This window comes from Silurus meridionalis, chromosome 7 (assembly GCF_014805685.1).
Source record: "Silurus meridionalis isolate SWU-2019-XX chromosome 7, ASM1480568v1, whole genome shotgun sequence".
Lineage (NCBI taxonomy): Eukaryota > Metazoa > Chordata > Actinopteri > Siluriformes > Siluridae > Silurus > Silurus meridionalis.
In genome coordinates, this window is record NC_060890.1 from 12,332,441 (window position 1) to 12,352,772 (window position 20,332).

At 38.0% G+C, this 20,332-nt stretch overlaps 1 protein-coding gene across 12 annotated transcripts in view; it reads left to right on the forward strand.

The window, feature by feature from the left end:
* cacna1g (calcium channel, voltage-dependent, T type, alpha 1G subunit) overlaps positions 1 to 16,350 on the forward strand; it is a 193,223-nt gene extending 176,873 nt beyond the window's left edge. For 5 of the 12 annotated variants that reach the window (XM_046853382.1, XM_046853381.1, XM_046853386.1 and 2 more), the window contains 8 exons: positions 698 to 776; positions 2,419 to 2,540; positions 3,418 to 3,819; positions 6,654 to 6,797; positions 7,654 to 7,776; positions 11,736 to 11,928; positions 12,739 to 12,908; positions 14,787 to 16,350. In XM_046853382.1, coding sequence (XP_046709338.1) covers positions 698 to 776; positions 2,419 to 2,540; positions 3,418 to 3,819; positions 6,654 to 6,797; positions 7,654 to 7,776; positions 11,736 to 11,928; positions 12,739 to 12,908; positions 14,787 to 15,674 — 2,121 coding nt within the window. In that variant the 3' untranslated portion in view covers positions 15,675 to 16,350. Of the gene's footprint in view, positions 1 to 697; positions 777 to 2,418; positions 2,541 to 3,417; positions 3,820 to 6,653; positions 6,798 to 7,653; positions 7,777 to 11,735; positions 11,929 to 12,738; positions 12,909 to 13,234 lie in introns of all 12 variants that reach the window. The other 7 variants (XM_046853390.1, XM_046853392.1, XM_046853394.1 and 4 more) reach the window with 6 other exon arrangements.
* The last annotated feature ends 3,982 nt before the right edge of the window (positions 16,351 to 20,332 follow it).

A 20,332-nucleotide genomic window follows, 5' to 3' on the forward strand; every position in this document is an offset into this window, starting at 1 on the left:
ACATGCTGCAGCATGGAATACTGTCATCATTTCAATAAATAATGTAGCAATTCTGAATGAGTAATGTGCTTAAATAATTGCGAGTACTCTGTGTTCCTGTTTGGGTTACTTCATGCTGAAAATGTATCTTTACCTGGTAGAACTGAGCATTGCAGATGATTTATCACCTCCATCATACTAAAGATCTGTTCATCCCTCTGTAAATGTCTGGAAGCCACTGGTTTCACATTCGTCATGCTCAGATGGGGACATAAATACAAATGTTTAGTGATCCATAACCATGTCATTCTCTGAAATGTACTGTACATGGAAATAGTGTGCTTTGTTAAAGTTGGATAGAAGCCCATCAATGAAAACATTTCTTTTATATGTAACTTTTTGCCTGTAATGACGCATTTTCAAGTTTATTCACCCTTTTCTTTTAACTCAGAAACCTACATCATCTTGTCCATGTGTTTGTACATGGTAACTCTATATGTTTAGTCTATGAAGTCCATTCAAAAGAACCTTGCAAACTTTTGAACTTTCAGCTCTAATCACTGGGAATGGGCCTAGACTTCTCTCACTTCATAGCTCTCTTTTTACTTGGCTCTCAGGAGGTGATATTTCTGGATCTGTTCTTTCTATCCTTTTATGCTTTAGAAACACTGATCTGGCTCTGTTTCTGTTATGTGCTCCCCCCTCTCTCTCTCTACAGGTGGGGAATCTGGGTCTTCTCTTCATGCTTCTCTTCTTTATCTTCGCAGCACTGGGAGTAGAGCTGTTCGGTGATCTGAGTAAGCATAAACCCATCTCTAGACATTAATAGAGCCTAGCACTTAAGATAGAGTGCTCATGACACACCATCTGCGTTTTTATTTCATCAAAGATCTAAATGGCTTGCTTGAATCACTTAATTAAATGCACTGAATATGTCAATTGGGACGATTGAGGTAAATTGGTTTGTTTTATAAAACACTTAAGCGGATTATGTTCAAATAGTGTGTAGGCCTATTTAAAAAAAAGCTTTAAACAATTTTTGTGTACATACAGTATGATTGAAAAGATGTCAAACTCAAATTCACAGTGAGCCAAAATTTAAAATATGAAAAGGTTCAACATTACATATCTAGAGAGAAGGGAAAACATGCACAATTGTAGTCAATTTTTCAATAAATATTGAGTTTGGCCGTGACTTTGTCCCAAACTCAATATTTATTGAAAAACTGACTGCAATTGTGCATGTTTTCCCTTCTCTCTCTAGATATGTAATGTTGAACCTTTTCATATGGAAACAAACTTTAGTTTTGCGTAAACATTGAATCTGGAACAACCAAAGCTTAATATTATACACACGTGAGAAATTAAATTTGAAATAAAACACACATCAGTGATATTCGTTTCTTATTATTTATCTTTCTATCTGTAGCCTTTCGAGTTCCTTTTTAATGAAAATCTTTTTTCACAGGCCAACAACAAAACAACCAAAAATAATAATAATTTCCTTCAATTAAAAAAAGCAATCTTTTACTATTAACAGTCCATGCCTTGGAGTAAAAAAAGTGCATAAAGACAACATTCATTCAAGCTCAGTTTTTACACTCTGATTTACTCTGATGCACATTGGTTGAAGACAGATTCCTGCATTTCTTCTTAAATGCAAGTGCATCAATGTCTGGGTTTAGGCTCTAAGCTGAGGAAATCCTCAGGATAGAGTGAAGGTGTTCATCGGTGAGACGACTCCTGAGTGATGTTTTGTTCATCTTTAACAAAGACAACAATTGCTCACATAGATATGTGCTGCCGAACATAGAGAGCATTTGAGCCGCTTGGGAAGGGAGTTGGGCAGTGTGTCGGGGAGGAAACATGGAAACTGTGCAGCACTCACACAGTCGTAATTTGACTTGAGCGTGTCCCTACACTGGAGTTCAGTCAGCTCCATTTGGAGGTTGGTTGGTGCGCTTTCCACGTCAACCACAAACGGATTACTGAACAGTTCAAATCTGCATTTCTGGGATTCAAAGTCGGAAAATCACCGGGTAAACTCTGCGTTGAGTACGCTGAGTTTCTCAGCGGTCTCGACTGACGTGCCAATGCACTAACAGGGCATTCTGGTATTTGTAGTATTAGCGGTGTATGCGCTATACACTGGCGGGCCAGCTCTAATACACATTGGATATGATCTCGCGGGGCAAATATAATTACACAGAGGGCCAGATTTGGCCCGCGGGCCTGAGTTTGACACCCCTGGTGTACACTATTGAAGACAAAATAACGTTCAAGAGTTTGTAAAATCTGTCAATTTCGCTGAAGATATAAGCCAAAGAACCATTTAAGGTTTTAGATTCAACCTTTTTATTGTGGAAAGAATTCACTATTACATGGTGCTGAATGTAACTATATGTGTGACCCGTGTTGAATTATGTGTATGAATTACAGTATGTGATGATTTGCACCCCTGTGAGGGCCTTGGGCGCTACGCCACGTTCAATAACTTTGGCATGGCCTTTCTCCTGCTGTTTCGTGTGTCCACTGGGGACAACTGGAACGGCATTATGAAGGTACATTTATTATGACTATTTCACCATTTTGCACATAATCTGAACTTTAGCTGGGGTTCATAGTCACTTTCACATGCTCTTTATGTGCCTTATTTGGGGAGCTATAAAGTCATTGTTGTCCTCACTGAGGCTTGGATTTAGGAAGATCCCCAATAAAGAAGTTTTATTTCACTAGTGTGTTCTGATAAATTGCATATAGAGTCAGTGGGTGATTAAAAAAAATAAAAAATAAATAAATATGTAAATGATGTCTATCCAGTTAATGATTGTTGTAGAAAACATTTACATTTGTTTATGAACAGTGAGTTCACAGACAAATAAATCTTAATACATGAATGAAAAATTACCAATCAAGAATAATAGTTAATTAAAGATAATGAAACATCACAAAACGTTTAATTCAATATAAAATGTACAGATATATGTCTGCACTGCTGAACATTTTATGCTTTTATATTTTTGTATATACTAAATATATTGCACTGCTTTTATTTTTTGCAGTGTGAACAGTGTCATTGACAGTGTGTAGAATGTATTAAATCTACACTACAAAGTCCTTTACTTTTTTATGTAATTTTGAAACTTGAATGGTTTGGCTATACCTAACAAATACAAACATATTTAATATTGACCTTACTATTACTGTACTCTGTATCTACTCCAGCCATGTAAAAAATATTTTTATTTAAATAGACACTGCATTTTGAAATGTTTAGGTTTATTCTCATATGTATTAAGGGTAACTTGACAAAAGAAACAAGATATGCTATTTTACACATTGTATAGACAGAACCGTTTTCATAATTGAGCTTGAATTGAATTATGGGGGTGTAGCCAGGTTTGCATGAAAACACAAGTGTCTGTTTGTACATTTCAGGACACGCTGCGAGACTGTGCTCATGACACAGGAACATGCTACAACACAGTAGTGTCTCCCATCTACTTTGTGTCCTTTGTGCTGACGGCTCAGTTTGTGTTAGTCAACGTTGTAATTGCCGTTCTCATGAAGCACCTTGAAGAGAGCAACAAAGAGGCAAAGGAGGAGGCAGAGCTAGAGGCAGAAATGGAGTTAGAGGCAGTTGGGGGTGATGAGGGGATGACTGGGGGACACATTTCTCCTCTGGCCCTGCGAGACATAGGTGGGCCTGCAGGGTCCCGCTGGATCTCCAGAGATTCACAAGACAGAGGTTATCCCCCAGACAGCCCATCAGCAGCCATACGCAAAGACTCAACAGCACACAAGACGGACCAGCCTCAAGGGATGGAGCCTCTGTTACAGGTGAGTGAAACCAGCACTATATTATGTTAGTGGATCTATATGACTCTGTAGGCAGGACACTGACATTAACACAATTTGGCAGATATTAAGGGAGCTTTGCTTGCTCAGTGTGGGCTGGCAGCTGTGCGTACTTGCACAGGGCCATTACCCAGTCAAGCCCAGCCTGTGAATCACATGACACATAGAGAAGGGTCCAGTATACTGAAAAACATTGGCTAGGTTTTGAATGCTGAGCTAAGCCTCAAGCAGGGCACCATGTGAGATGTGACAGCTATAGAGAATGAGCAAGCTGACCATTGACTCTCATCATCTGTCTGGGGTACAGCACATTGCCAGCCGTTGAAAGAGACAGCAGCTCTCTCCCCATGTGCTAAGCCCTGCTTAGGAGGCATAAACTCATTGTCCTTTCCTAGTAGCGTTAAAGACAATGTAAATGAATGGACAAAAATACAGTAGATGTTACTATGAATGAGTTCATCTTTCACTCTGTCTCAGATTTTTGAGCATCACATTCCAAGTTTAGTCCTCATTTGCTCTTATAATTCCATTCACGCTTCTGGGAAGATGATCACTAGATTTTGGAGTGTGCTTATGGACATTTGTGGACATTTTGTATCTTTCTTTTATTCTTTTAACAGCAAAATCATTAATTGCTCCTAATAGATCATTTCAGAGTTACTTACATGTTGCTGGTATCCTGCCTTTTTCTATCTCTCTTTTTTAATTTGCTGATCAGCTGCAGTTCCTGGTTTTGTGCTGTCATTTAGAAATGGCCCTGCTGCTTCCCTTTTTAAATGCAAAGCAGCCAGAGGTCACTGTGGTGCCATGGGAAAGCACTGATACATCAGCTTGTTTTTGTTGTGCCTGGCTATTTCTAGAATGCCATTTTTTTAGTAAATGGTGACCTTCATATCATCATTTTTCTATCCCTCATTTCATGTTAGTTTAAATCAGTGTAGCACTTTCCTGCTGAGGTCTAGCTTGTTTGCATAAAGCCGTGGGTAGTCTCGATGGAGTTATTGTGCTCCCCAGTGGACATTTCTGGTAGTACAGAATAAGCAGGGATATCTTGGTTCAGGTGGAGTGAACACAAGAACCAATTTTTCTTTATTGCATGAAATTATTGATACGATTGAGGTAAGGTTTCACTTTCTATTAAGTGGTTTATTTTTTTGAGTACCATGTATCTTTTAATTAAGGGTTTACTGTATGTTCAGTGTAGTATGTTTGTACATACTAATTGTTACACATCAAATATCATTAGATTAAAGTGGTCTTGAGAACCATCAGGACATTAATTACATATGTATAAGTCAACCTGCTCATACTCACATATTCCTATAGTCATAGTCTTTATTAGTGTTAATATGTATTTATATATATATAGTTTAGAATATATTATATTTATTATTTGTTACTAATCTATAAATATTAGTTGGCACAGACAGGAAAACAACTTTATCTTGTTTTAAAAAATTTCATAATTCATAATTTTACAAATTACAATTTAACAAACGTTTACATAATTCATACCAATACTGCATATCAATCTACCTCCAGATTTACAATAGTTTCTCTAACGTTTATGCTTCCCTTACTCACACACATGCAGATGAACACAATCACTAAAAATGTTCCAGTTGTGTTCAGTTTTGTGAGAAACTCCAGTTTCGTTTCATTCATTTAGTTTACAAATTAAAAGAAATTTATATCTGGATTCTAATATCTGAAATGTCACTAGGAGTCAGAGTTAGTCTTTTTCACTATCCTATTAAGCCGAACTGGCAAAAAGACCTACCTCTGTTGTACAAGCCTTTATTGTGTCTCAAATCACATTCTTATCTGTTCCAATCACAAAGAACGTTTGAATTTGAGAGAAAGGTATGTTTTGCATAGCAGCCTTTTGGAATTTTTGGGATATTAAATACTTTTAAATGTAGATTCAGATGTCTGTTAAATGTTTGAGATGGAAAACTATCAGCAGTCATGAAGACTGCAGAAATCCATTGAGAGACAGAGCTTGTTAGTATGTTTAATATTGCAGTGCATAAGAGCATAAAATAAATGGTACAGTTTTAACTGGTAACCAGATGGACTGGGATGTTTTGGCTCTGATGTGCCATCTTGTGGAAGTCACTATTCATCATCCTGATGTACATAAGATACACAGCGAGTGTGTAAATAATGCCACTCAAATTGCTACTGTTTCTGCACACCCATGCAAAATCATAGTGTCAGGCCTCGCATACACACACACACACACACACACACACACACACACACACACACACACACACAGACACACAGACACATGCACACACCCTGGCAATAGACATATTTTACTGACATAATCAAATTTTACAAATGTAGAATAAGTGCAGTATGTTTTCTAATGCCAGTGAAATTACTATTCTGGTTACTATTCTGTAAAAATTATGTTATTTGTGCTCTGTTATTGTAAATGTGAGACTCAAATTTAAGGAAAAGACTTGAATACAGGTCTTAAAATTAACAGTTTGTGCATATGTAATAATTTCTCTGTACTAAAATCTGTAAATGAATCACACTGTAAAGTAAGGTAATGTAGGTGACCTTTATTCGTTAATATAAAAGGTCAAAATGACTGTATTCTGCTATCTTGGATCTCTAACCTCTATATGGCCTCTTAAACTGTTGTCTATGAACTTCTCTCCTTTCCTTGCTTCTACTGTCTGTGCACTGTTGCTTTCACACTATCTCTCCTTTCCTCTGCCTGTGTCTGTGTCTCTGTCTACTCTCTTTTTCTTTCTTTTTCTGTTTTGTTTTTCTCTGTCTGCAAATGGCTGGGTCTGTAGAGGAGGCCTATGTTTGACTCGGTATCCCTGGTGATCCAGGGATCACTGGAAGGAGAGCTCAGCCTAATGGACAACCTTTCTGGCTCCATCTGCCACTACTACGCTCTGCCCCCTTTCCCCAGCAAGTACTGCAATGAGAAACAGGTCAATGGCTTCCCTGTGCACCCTGCTGCCTAACACCATGCTTTTTCTATCTCTCTCTGTCTCTGGCCTTTCTGTCTTTCTCTGTGACAACACTTGGGTTTGTGTTCACTGAGTAAAATGCATTTGCTTCTTGTCAATGAGAGGGACATGTTTTAATAAAAACAACATCCAAATATTGACTATTTATTGAAATATAAATATTGATAATTTTAGTTTAAAACATAACATATTCTGTAAGCTTTTTTTTTTTTCTTTACAGCTTTTCACCTAAATGTCACATAATTTGGATCAATGAACTGGCTTGCTATAAAAATATGATTTTGTACCACTTTGCAGAAAACTTTGGTAACTTTGCAAAATGTGTGATCTTAAAAGCCTTTTAATATAATTGCTGATTATTTAATGTCTTTAGATTGCATTTTCGGCCATTTGTTTCAGTAAGTCAGCTAAAACTATCTGTGCCAGTAAAGCACTGAATCGGCCTGACACAGCAGTTCAGCATTCTGGGAATCTCAGATGGGTGAAAAAGCCAATAACAGAAATCCTGCTTTACATAAATAGACATGTGACATATTGGGTTTTTTTATAATGATTTTTTTTCTATTAAATTACAGTACTTTAATTCAATATTCAGTTTCTGTAAATGCAGTTAGAACTGTGCCAGTGTTTCTGCACTTGTGCTATATACTGCATCTGCAAAAAATAGCCTACGTCAAACGACTGAAAATGGATCATTAGAAATGAATTCTTAATTCTGGCACAAGACGTTCCTGTGTGAGAGTGACGGTATGTGTCTCTAATTGAATGTGGCCAGATGGGCTCTGTTCTCACCCTGGCCTCATCTCTTCCTCTTTAGATCCCCCTAGCTGAGATGGAAGCTCTGTCTCTGGCATCGGAGAAATCCTGGTCCTTAGCTCTGACGGATGACTCTGTCCCTGATGATTTTAATCCCCTCTTACTAACCAGTCTGGAGTGCAATGTACTTAACAGTAGAGCAACGTTCATTCATCTTTGCGGGTTCTAGGTCTTTGCTTGTAGAGCTTCCAGTGAATTGCCCCATCATAAAAGTTGCTGCAGCATTTTATAATGATGGGGAAAGTATTTGATGCTATTGTTTTAGTTGTTAAATATACTTCGAGTGCCTGTAACTTTGTATTTATGAACAAAAAGTATACACAGTAAACCCCTAGCTTTAATACGGTTCGAATCTCGCACCCCTGGTTTATGGTGGAATTGTATTTGTCACAATTATTTTGTTTAGCTGATTTTCCGGTCTCTCGCGGATATTACGATAAACTAAAAAACTTATAGGGAATAGTTTTGTTGAAATAATGGAATTTAATAATAAAAATATAATGATTAATTATAAAATAAAGTAAAATGTTAATACAGTACCGTATTGTATACATAAAATAGCGTTTTTGGGGTGCCGTCTATGTATAGCGGTTTTTCGTTTATCGCGGGTGGTTTTGGCGTAACCACCAAACGGCGGATTACTGTGTTCACAATTATAAAAAAATATATGTTTAAAAAATTTTACCTGATTGGAAAAATTAAAAGCTGCTGTTCGTATTTACAGTTTCAAAACATCTATGGTCTTCTTAGTACAGATGCCCCCATTAGGGGTCTCCACAGCAGCTTATCAGTCTCTATGCTACTCTGTCCTTTACACCTGCCTCTTTCAAATTAGCCACCTGCATGTCTTCCCTCATCACATCCATAAACCTCCTCCTTGGTCTTCCTATTTTCCTCTCTCTTAGTGGCTCCATCCTCAGCATTCTCCTACCAATATACCCTATGTCCCTCCTCTGCACATGTCCAAACCTTCTCAGTCTCACCTCCCTCACCTTGTCTCCAAAACGTCCTACATGCGCTGTCCCTCGTCACTCTCAACGAAAACCCCAACATCTTCAGCTCTGCTACCTCCAGCTCCACCTCCTGTCTTTTACTCAATGCCACTGTCTCTAAACATTGTCATCTACAACATCGCAGGTCTCACCACAGTCCTATAAACTTTCCCTTTCACTCTCTCAGACACTCTTCTATCACAAATCACTCCTGCCACTCTTCTCCACCCACTCCACCCTGCCTGCACTCTTTTCTTCACTTCTCTAACACACTCTCCATTACTTTGCACTGTTGATCCCAGGTATCTGAACTCCTCCGCCTTCTCCACCTCTTCTCCCTGCAACCGCACCACTCCACTGCCCTCCCTCTCATTTACACACATGTACTCTGTCCTACTCCTACTGACTTTCATTCAAAACATCAATGGTATGAAGTTATAAATAAAACAAGCAAAAATAACCTCACATTATAAAATAAAGATGATTTGCCAAGAGGATTTAAAAAAAAAAAAATCACTTTATATCAAAACATCTATGGTATGAAGTTATTTATTCAATTCCGCTTGGCAAATCATCTCTATTTTATAATGTGAGGTTATTTTTATTTGTATTGATAAATATTAACAGATCACTTGGCTTGCATCTGCATGATTCTATGCATTGAGGTGCTGCCTTGTGATTGATTGATTGGTCGGTTAGGTAACTGCATAAATGAGCAGGTGTAAAGCTATTCCTGTTAAAGTGGGTATTGAGTGTATTGGGCATTGAGTGGAAGTATATTAAATAACAAAAACGATACTGTGTAAATACCAATTCTCCCCTCCCTATGTATGAGATGATTCAGGAAATTAACTTTCAAAAGACGGGACAGAGACAGATTTTATCATTCAGAAATCCTATGTCCAGGTGTCTTTGTATTCAACTCTGTTATTCAATTATGCATGTGTAGAGTTTTTCAGTTGTGTCGCGACTATGTCTATTAATGTCAAAGAACAATTTTTAACAATACATTTAGCCTAGATTTAGCATAGAAGCAAAATGAACTAAAACTAAATTTGACAAAGATTCCAATAAGTCTAAATAACTGATAATAGACTAAAAGTGGTTTTGGGGGTGTTTGGGGATTGTAAGGGTTTGTGAAACATAGCTACTGTAAGGTACTGTAATTAAATTGTGTTACATAATTAAGTCACATTTATACAAATTACAAATCAACAAATAAGTAATAATTTAATCAAATTTGTCAAGTAATACAGTGGAACCCAGTTATGTCGATGTCCTAGGGGGTTGCCAAAAAGCATCGAGATAACCGATGATCGAGATAAACGAAAATCAAAATGGCGGCAATATATTAACGTGCTTGAAATTTCTTTATGTACATGATGTGCGTTATTAAATGAGAATGTGCATGCACGTGTTTTTGGAGGGTTTTTTTACACAACAGCGTTGCCGCGATTTGTTTGATGAAGGCATGTTATAAAAATGTACATACAGCACATGTTTGTTAACAGTTAGGAATCCACCTGCCACGCCCCCTTCGGCGCCCCCTTCAGCATGGCAGGTGCTTTTCTTGGCTGCTTTCTCTGAAGCTCCCGGCTTCAATCACGCACATATGGTGCTCGTTTAGCATCATCACCAGCTCCTATTTAAACTTCCACACTCTCACTGATACGCATGCGTATCCCGGTACGTGCCTTCCCATCGGCACTCTCTCAACGGCTGCGCTTTTCTTCCCAAAGTGCATCACGGATTCTCCCCCGATCCTGCCGTTGTTAATTCTATGCTTTTGCTGCTCATCCCGCGTTCTCCCATGTGCTGTTCAGCGCCGCGCTTCTACTTTCGCCTCCCGTTCATCGCATAACATTTAACAACAAAAGGCATATGTGCACTAACTAACAGCAGAGATTCACCAGTATACAATACAACACCTGTAGCAGCTGTAAGCCTTGATTTTTCGGCACTTTCGCGAGTTCTTCTGCGGCTGCACCGAGATAACCGACGTTAACTGGCAAATTTTTCCCCCCTTGTGCTCGAGATATCAGGGTTCAGCGACATAAAAAAAGCGACATAACCGATTAAAAAATGCTTAGAAAAAACGAGAATTTGGCGGTTCCACTTCAAACTTGTCGAGTTAACCGAGGTCGAGATAACCGGGTTCCACTGTAATTTGCTCAAAATTACAATATTTAATATCACGCTTGAGTGGTATTCCATAACTCCATTAACATATTTATAACCCAAAGCATATTTCAGGGTGAAACATTTCGTAACACATCAGGATATTAGTAGTCTTTTCCAAAAAATAACCTTTTTTAAACAGGAAGTGGACTTTTTATCAGTATAGTCTATAAAATGATTGGTCTTGAAAATATTTAATTGGTCTTGCCGTGGTTGGTTTAAAATACTTACATTTTGACTGGAAGCTCTTGAGATTCCTAAGCACCCGCTCAGCTCTTGCTCGTTTTTTTTCCCCTTCTGGCCATGTCCCACCAGCCCAGTCTGTGTCTAGTCCAGTAGAGTAGTTCTGCTCCCTGCTACTTTCCTGACATCTCGACTTTGTCTTACATTGGGTGGTTCCGTCACTATCATTTTTGTGTGTCAGTATACGTGTATTATTATTATGTTCAAGTTCCATGGTTCTATCATAGCTTTGTATCTGTCTTGACTTGTATTTTGTAATCATGTTTCTCCACAACACCATGTTCCTGAATTTATTTAAAAAAGCATACGGGTTGGCTTCTCATTCTGCTAGCTACAGTAGTAAAGGCTCTAGATGTGGCTTTTCAAGGGAGGAGCCTGACAGGAATTATTACCCAATAACACATTTTTAATTTGGGGGAAAACAAACAAACAAATGTACATATTGCCATCCACATAGAAGACAACAGTAAACAGCATAAAGCTAATATCGATTACAACTGGTTATAAAGCTCAGGCTCCTCCTTATAGCCAGTGTACCTTTTCATTTCAGTGTGCTAATCTGTCCTGTAGGTACTGTGTATATGTTTGTAAGGGCGGTGCACCGGTTCTCATATCCCTGACTCGAACTTGCTGTACAGCTCTGTTTACGAAGCTTTCCTCTGCCCATCAGAATGAAGATCCTCCCAAACCCTCAACAAAGTCTGGGCAGCAACATGAAAGTCTGGAAGAGCACCTGCTATGCGTGAGGAAGACTTCAGTGGGGCGTGCACACTCTTTACCCAATGACAGCTACATGTTCCTGCCTCACCAGCCCATCCCATCCTCAACAAACCTCATGACCTCAGCTCAGCAGACTCAGTCAGGTGCAGCACAAGCACAGCTAACCAAGCCAATACTTACCATAGAACACTACCACAAGATAGCATTCATTTAAATCAAAAGCTAAATAGTGCTAGCTGGCTGCTAATGACTTACATCGTTTCATTGTAAATGAAGTGAAGTGTTCACTGTACAGACATATATATTATAGCTACGTATATGACATGAATATTTCAGACAGTTTGGTGTAGTTTATACTACACATGCAACTAGCATTTAAATCATCTCATTTTTAAAAAGCTAGTGTGTAAACATTCTGAAAACTTGTGACATTGTTCCTCCAAAAAATCATCACAGAAATGTAGCATATTAAAGAAATTAAGACAATACAAAATGTGCATTTGAATGGCAATAAGAACCTTCTTCTTCCTATAAAAAGATTTCAACTGATGACCATACTCTGCATGGTCTAGAGGTGTGCATCAGGACTGCAGTGTAAAGCATATTGGATACAGTGTGATGCTCATGCAGCACCGTGTGTCATGTTTACTGTGTTTACTGTGTTACAGCTATGGCATTTACTTTATGCCGGTCAGAGCCACTCTAATTTAAATAATTTATTTCTTGATATTTTGAGTAAATAGGACTAGGTTCATTATAAATATTGTCATCGAATGTGTTAGCAAAAGACACAAGTGAGAATAAATAATTAATCAATCTCATAACACACGTCTCAAATATGAATATGTATTTTTTTTTTTTTTTTTTCAGAAATTCAGGTCTTCATTTCGCCATAACGATGATATTTGTTCCATATTTGTCACATAACATGACGGGTTCATTTCTATTCACAGGCTCTATAGGCTCTGTACAGTCTCAGACAGAGGAGCCCGCACAGCACCTGACTGTACCTACAGACCTCTTTCGGCCTATCAGCCCTCATAGCCTGTCTGACTCAGAGTGTATTCCCCGAATCCCACCCCCTCGACGGGGACACCCATTGTCCCGCACCCTGCGCCGACAGGTGAGCTCTATCCACACATTTCACGTGACAAATTTACCGATTTCTCTCAAAAGACTCAATGACTGTGCTACATCAGCGTTTTTTTATGAATTCCTTCTCTGCACCTGCTACTTAAATGTTCCTTGTCTTTGTATTCTCTGTCTTCTATCTTCTGTCTGTTTTATGTAGTGTAGTTGGAGACTTTATTTAGGCTGACACCTCTGCATGACAGACCTGTCCTCTGGTCTAGTCTATTGCCACTCATATTTCTTCCTCAATTCTCTTCTCCCTCCCCTTCTTTTCTTCTTGTGCCCTGTGTATCCACTAATGTGACTAATCCTGATCAGATCAGCATGGTACAGCACACACAACACCCCAGCCTGCTCCTGAGACACAGATACTCTTGCTGCTGAGAGAGCTTGAGTGGTAGCCTCCAGCATCTTTCACATTTGTTTTTGCCTACCTGTATCCTGACTGATTCCATAATGCCCTTTTCCCTTCCCAAAGTCTTATCATCATCCCCATGCCCCACTACATTTGACCAGTGCTACTCTAAGGGACAAAATTCGAAGGGTTAAGATCAGGTATCAACTTTTATTTAAAGCGTTTATATTTCCAACCAGAAAAAGTGTGTCCCATTTTCTCAGCTCCAGGGTTCCCATTTAAATTCCTGAACTCTGTTTACTGATCTATACGGAGTTTCACATATTATTCTTGCATTAATATGGGTTTCCTTCAGGTTCTGCATTACATTTCCACTTTCAATACACAAGTGGTTTGGGTGTGGATATGGTTTGGCTTTGTTAAAGTGCACAAAAATTAATCATGTGTGTGTGAAAGTGGATGTACATGAAGCCCTGTGATTAACTGGACCTTTTCTGGACACATTCCTGCTTAATAACCAGTGTTCATGGGGTAGACTCCAGAATATTAGAATTAAAAAAGAATAACCTTAAACAAGTTTACATTTTATCATTACCTCGTTACCTAGTTTCTAATGCTTATTTTATTTGTAGAGCCATTTAACATCTTGCCATTTCACTCAGGAAGTGTATTTAAGCAATTGCACTTAAGCTCCAGCAAGTGCCTACAAAAGTTAATATCAGTATCTAGTGGACACTAGATGGCAGTGATGTGTAGGTTATGCTGTACTGCTTTAGAAACATTAGGGTGGTAGTACACACACACATTTTTTGCTTGAATCTGCTTGATCTTTAGCCCTTCTTTGGAATTCACTACCACCACATTTCTCTTACTGGGCTTGTGAGCAGAAGGTACCCTTATAGGCAACTGATTCAAAGCTTGACCTCTGCACATAGCCCTTTCTGAAGAAATGGGGTTGTTTTGTTGTCTCTTACAGTAAAGCCCAGTGGCTCAGAGTGCAGTCTGCCAAACAGAATAAATAGAATTTGCTTAAGGGCCCCTGCCATAATTCATAAGTGCTATTTGTATTATTCAGTTGTTCCACTTAATGACATCTATATCCTATGTATTTCAATTAAAAAACACAAATCGGCAGATGTGTAATGAATTGAGAAAGAGAAGGGAGAAATAAGAGAAAAGGGCAGATATTGATGTTGCAATCTCTGCCTTGCACTGAACATTTTGATCTAGTCAAAAGTGCACATACCAGTTTCAAAGCATTATTGCTACAATAAAAGAGAAAGGATACTCAAATACTACAAAATATTGCATATTTTCTATCTACTTCTATGTTTGCAAGAGCACAGAATAGATTCTTGACTTGCACATGGTGAACTCTACTCTAAACCCACTGCTCATTTTTCCCAGCTCCAGTCTCATTTTAACAATCTTTTTTTCTCATCTTATCATGCCTTAAACACTCTCCCACGTTCCCTTCCTTCTCACTTCCTCCTCTCCAACCCCTGCTTTCCTCAGGTGGCAGTGAGCACTGACTCTCAGGAGGCCTTGTGCACAAAAGGGGGGGAGAATGAGGGCCCCAAGGGGTTTGGTGATCTCTCCACTCCTCCCACTACATTCCCAGCACTGCAGCAGTTTCCCCAACCGTCACTCTTCCTCGTTCCTGCAACTCCAGGTGCCTCTCCCAAACCAATGCGTGGCAGTGTGCACACGCAGCACAACCCCCATGATCAGTACAACATCTGCTCCAGACACCAGTGCTCTCCCCCTGCTGACGATAAACCTGCTGATGAGGACTCAGTGGATCAGGAGGTGTCTCAGATAATCCGATCAGGATTTGAAGATCACAGAGGTCAGGACTGCATTAGAGGAGGTGGAATTGGGGGAGGGCTGTGTGAAGGCCACGGCCCATCTCTTAAGCAGTTGAAGAAATACCACAGTGCGGACGTGCAGAGTAGGCGGGCACCAGTACAACTGCCCCGGCCCTCTTCCTGGCTTGATGACCCACGGCGCCACTCCATTGAGGTGTGTCCTTCGGTGGAGAGCAGCCCCCAAAGAAGCTCAGTGTCCTCTGGTTTTGTGTCACGTGCAGACAGTTTACAACAGCCCTCGCCCCGGACCCGCAAGAAGAAGAAGATGAGCCCTCCTTGCATCTCTGTGGATCCTCCAGAAGGACTGGTGCTTCCAAGGGACTTCCAGCTAGCGTTGGACTCTGGGATAGGCACAGTGCCACCCTCTCTTCCCGGCAGGGACACCTGCCTGAGAAGGAGAGCACCCTCCAGTGAATCTAAGGACTCATTCGATTTGGGTGGAGGAGGAGATGGGTTGTCCCAAGAGGGGGTTTCTATCCCCAAGCTATTAACTCTGCCCAACTTCTCTTTTGAAAAAACAAGCTCTGAGCACTGAACATGTACACACACAAAATGCACTAAAGTTGCATACAAATTCATATATGCCCATGCATAAATAGGACAATGCCCTCTGTGTGTTCATGCCAGTGATAATAGTAATAATAGCATAGAGAGTTATAGTGTAAAACACAACAATGGTAAATAACCAATGATCATGATGAATAGTGACCATTTCTTGTTTTTGTTCTGTACTGCCAAAAAGAAAACAAAACGACACTGTAATGAGGACAAACCTGGCTATTAACAGAACTGTATCTCTTCCATCATGCCAGCAGGTTTTTGCTGGAAATCCTATGACCTCCAATAGAACGTTGTTCTTGAGGCCCACACAGGGCTCCTTCTGGCTGTTTTGGAGACTTTTTAGCACAGCTCTTTTTTCCTTAAGAGCAGTGGTAAAGGTACAAAGCAATATGAACGTTTTAGAGACACTATTTTCTTAAATTATTGGGCCATAGTATTTGTACAGGATGTAGATTTTTTTAATTTCAATATATTTTTATTTGTGTCCCTTTGTGACTTTTCGATGTTCAAATTGTTTGCGGTTTTGGTTTATTTTTTCACCATAGGATATTTTTAGCTTTAGGGAGGATTTAAAAAAGAAAAGAAGAAGAAGAGGAAAGATTTTTTTCATCCAAGATCCATGCATTTGTATTAATAATGTTAATTATATATTTATATATATATATATATATATATATATATATATATATATATATATATATATATATATATATATATATATAAAAGCAAATAATCTTGGTGGGTTGAATAATCAGCCTTATTTATGTTTGATGCCCTGAAATGCATTACTGTCAACAACATGACACAGCCTCATTACTTGCCCATTCATCAAAAAGCAAACACTATGTGCGGCCATCTGTTTATTTACATGTATGAACCCTGTGACATTGACATGTGATATTGGCATACATGCATTTAGTTCTGTAGTCACTTTTTTAAAAAGAAATGTACAATTCACCTTTATTAGGCAAAATACATTTCAATACCAAAATAATATCCAAACCTTCTGTTTTATTGGTTTTTTTTCCATCAGCCTTCAGAAAGTGAAACATTTGTTAAACCTGTTGACGTATTCTTCTACTTTGCAGGTTAAAATTAATCTTATTTTATTTATTTTTTATAATGTTTTTTTTTATTATTATGTTTTATTTCATGTTTTGATTTCCTCTAACCCTTGGGGAAGTTGCACACCCTTAAATAATAGCTACAATTTCTAAATAACAGGAAGTCAGTTGGTTACCTCCTACAATTATTCTGTTTATACATTGAGCAGGTGAGGGTTAAGGGCTTTGCTCAAGGGCCAAGTAGTGGTTCCTTTTGACCTTCCAATCAGAAACCCAATTTGTGAACCACTAAGCTACCAGTTCCCAATTCCAGTGAGTGAGATCTGGTAAGTGATACATACGCTAATCAGTATTTTAGAGACCAGTGTCAGTGTGAGACAGTGCAGGAGGGTTTTAAACAGATTATTTTTTCACATGCAAATGCTAAAAATTTTTTCATTGTGGTTTTAAATACCTTGTCCAAGTGGCTGACATCAGAGACACTAAAGCATTATGATTCAGTAGCTTTGACAGCACATCCCTGCTCCATTCATGATATTTTTACTGTGCCAAAAGAAATACATAAATAGCAGTTTATCGCCTGCATCTTTGGCCTTTAAAAACATTTGACTGTGATAGTGAAATATGAAGCTGTTTCCTAACATTGTATGTTGAGATTTTTATTTAATATCTTCTGTTTACATTGTGTGTGTCTTATCAAGTTAGAACTCTACTGTGTAGAACACCATACTGTTTATTGTGTGTATGGTGGACTGGGAAAAACGTCTTTTGACAAACAGACAAAAGTCATGTCGTGAGCAACATTTTTTACTTTCTTTTAATGGAAAGTCATTAAAACACTAGAATACCAAAAGTTTGTGACACCTAAGCAAATCACATTCATATATATTTTTGAACATCCCACTACCGATTTAGTTGCTCATTAGCTTCTCGATCTACGTCCACCCTTCTGAGAAGCTTTTCCACTCAATTTCACAAACCACGCCTGTGTGGATTTGTTCATTCAACAAGAGCATTAGCAAGTTTGGGTACTGCTGTTGGGTGAGGAGGCCTGGGGCACATTTAAGGATTTAGTTCATCACAAAGGTGTCCACATACAGTACATTTGGCCATATACTGAATTTCACCAGAACAACATGGAAATATATTTATTTACTTTTCATTCTTGCCTAAGCTTCCTTCCTGCACATGTCCTGCTGGGTAGGGAGCCAGTATAACTCCAACACTCTCATTAACAACCAAGCGTCTTAAAACATCTGAAAACCTTGATATGTGTGCTTTATTCACAATTAATGAAAGGCTTAAAACAATTTGCTGGATTGCTGCATGCATCAGATCCTGACTGGTAAACTCTGTAAAATGCTCATGCACCACAATCTGCAAAATAATTCTTTCTTCTTCTTCTTTTAAATTAGATGTCTCTCCTTTTACCTTTGGGATGTACCAAACATTAAATGCTAGACCTTTTTATGATCAGAAAAACCTATAAATGTTTATAGAAGAAAAAGTCATAGTGTAAGCACACGCCAGCACACACATGTCCAGCATTTTGACCCTTCATGTGGTATTACATGGTTTAAATTGCATTGCTAAACATTACAAAAAAGCTTTTTCCAATACCCTGTTATTATGCTACTCCATAGTCTAGATTAAAAAATGAATTTGTGATTGGAGTCAATTCAAGATCATTTCACTGTTAATAATAAGATAATATTTGAACATAAACAAAGCTAGGAATTTCTTGCATTACATCCAAGTTCTTAGCAGTTCGATATGCCATTTGGGATTCACACGATTTGCTTGAGTTCATTTGAGCAGCGGCATACCATAGGTATTTCATCGTTGTGACGATTGCTTGCCACATTAGAAAAGGAAAGGAAATTTCAAGGAAATTGTTCTCTTGCTATCAGATCTTTATAAGAATGCATGAGGAAATCCTTATCAAATTTAGATGAGAATCTCTTTTTGGAATAGAATATGTTTTGCTAAATTTTTTGCATTTATTTTAGGTGAATTATTTATTTCATAACATTTCAAAGGTTTTGATAAATTGATAAATTCTGTGTGTGCATGATTGTGATCTTAATGTTATACAGATTTGCTTGGTTTATTATTCCAGCAGGGAGCAGACCATTGAGTTCTGATAAACGCACGGATGATCCTCTCATTCGATAATTTTTTTTATAAAAATGCTTTATTAGCCTTTAGCCATCAAATAGATTCTTGTATTAAATAATAGGACATTATGGATTATGTTGAATTTGATGTTCAATTCACTTCTATTTAATATAGATGTTACACTTATGGGTTGAGAAGACAATGAGGAAATGAAAGGCAGGCTTGGGAACAACTTAAAAGGGCTATTTATTTTTCTTTTCTGTTTTATGTGAGTGCTTTTTAATGCTTTTTGACTCACAGTCTCTAGACACAAACACAAACACACGTATATGCACAAAGCTCAGCTCTCGCTGCTCACTTCCTTGTGGCTTTCTCCATTTGTCTTCTAGCCATCTTTTACTAAAATGCTGAACCACAGGCACACACTCATCAATAACGCTTATTCCTATGAATATCCCCATTTACAAAACTGTGCTTGACCATGCCTCTGCACCATAATAGCACTTTTAATAACTAATATTGTCAGAAAGCAGCTTTACAGAAAGCTGGATATGAATTAAGATTTATAATGAGCAAACAGAGATGACAGTGGTCAGGATAAAATACTCTAATGACATAAAAAAATAAAACCATAGAGACACAAAGAGTATCCCAGCCTCCTCTGGGTGACAGCAGATTATTATATTATGAAGATGAATAATGACCCATCACTCATCCACAGCTGTACTACAAACATGATTAAGTGGAATGATTACAGAAGTTGTTTATAGCTTAGTAGAAATATGAAACCTATGGTATTACAGAAGAATTTTATTGCCTCAAATATTTAAAGAAATGCCTTTCTCTGATAACCTGGGTTTCATAAAAAATCTTTGAAATAATATGTACTCAATTATTTTCAGTTATTTCTGAGATCTGATTTATATAATAGAGAATATCGTATTACACAGGTAATCAATAGCCTTGATAATAAGCTATTTTAATAATGATATTAAGCTTGATCATGCCCAAGTCTGTTTTAAAGATGAAAATAAATGCTTGAACCTTCACAGGACATTGATAAGACACTGTTTGAAGTGCATTATATAAGGATTGGTTTAAATTTGCATGAAAAATGTTTTAGAAGAGTTGCTTGATTGTCTTCTGAAAACATGACAATTATGTGCCATAAATCAAAGTGACATTTTAGTCAATCTGAAATGATCCTCACTGTTTTTTTTTAATTATTATTATTAACACTGTTTTTTTCATCTTGAATTTTTCTGAACCATGAAAAACCCAGTCAACTGCGTAGGAATCTATAAAAGCATTTGTGTGTTGAGTGTTCATTTTGCTTTCTTCTATTGATATCACAAGTGTTTTACATTTGAAAAAAGCGTTTGTAAACAGTTGGAATAAGTAAAGATGAAACCAAAGGTACAGTCAGATCATTCCCTCCTCCAATCATGGA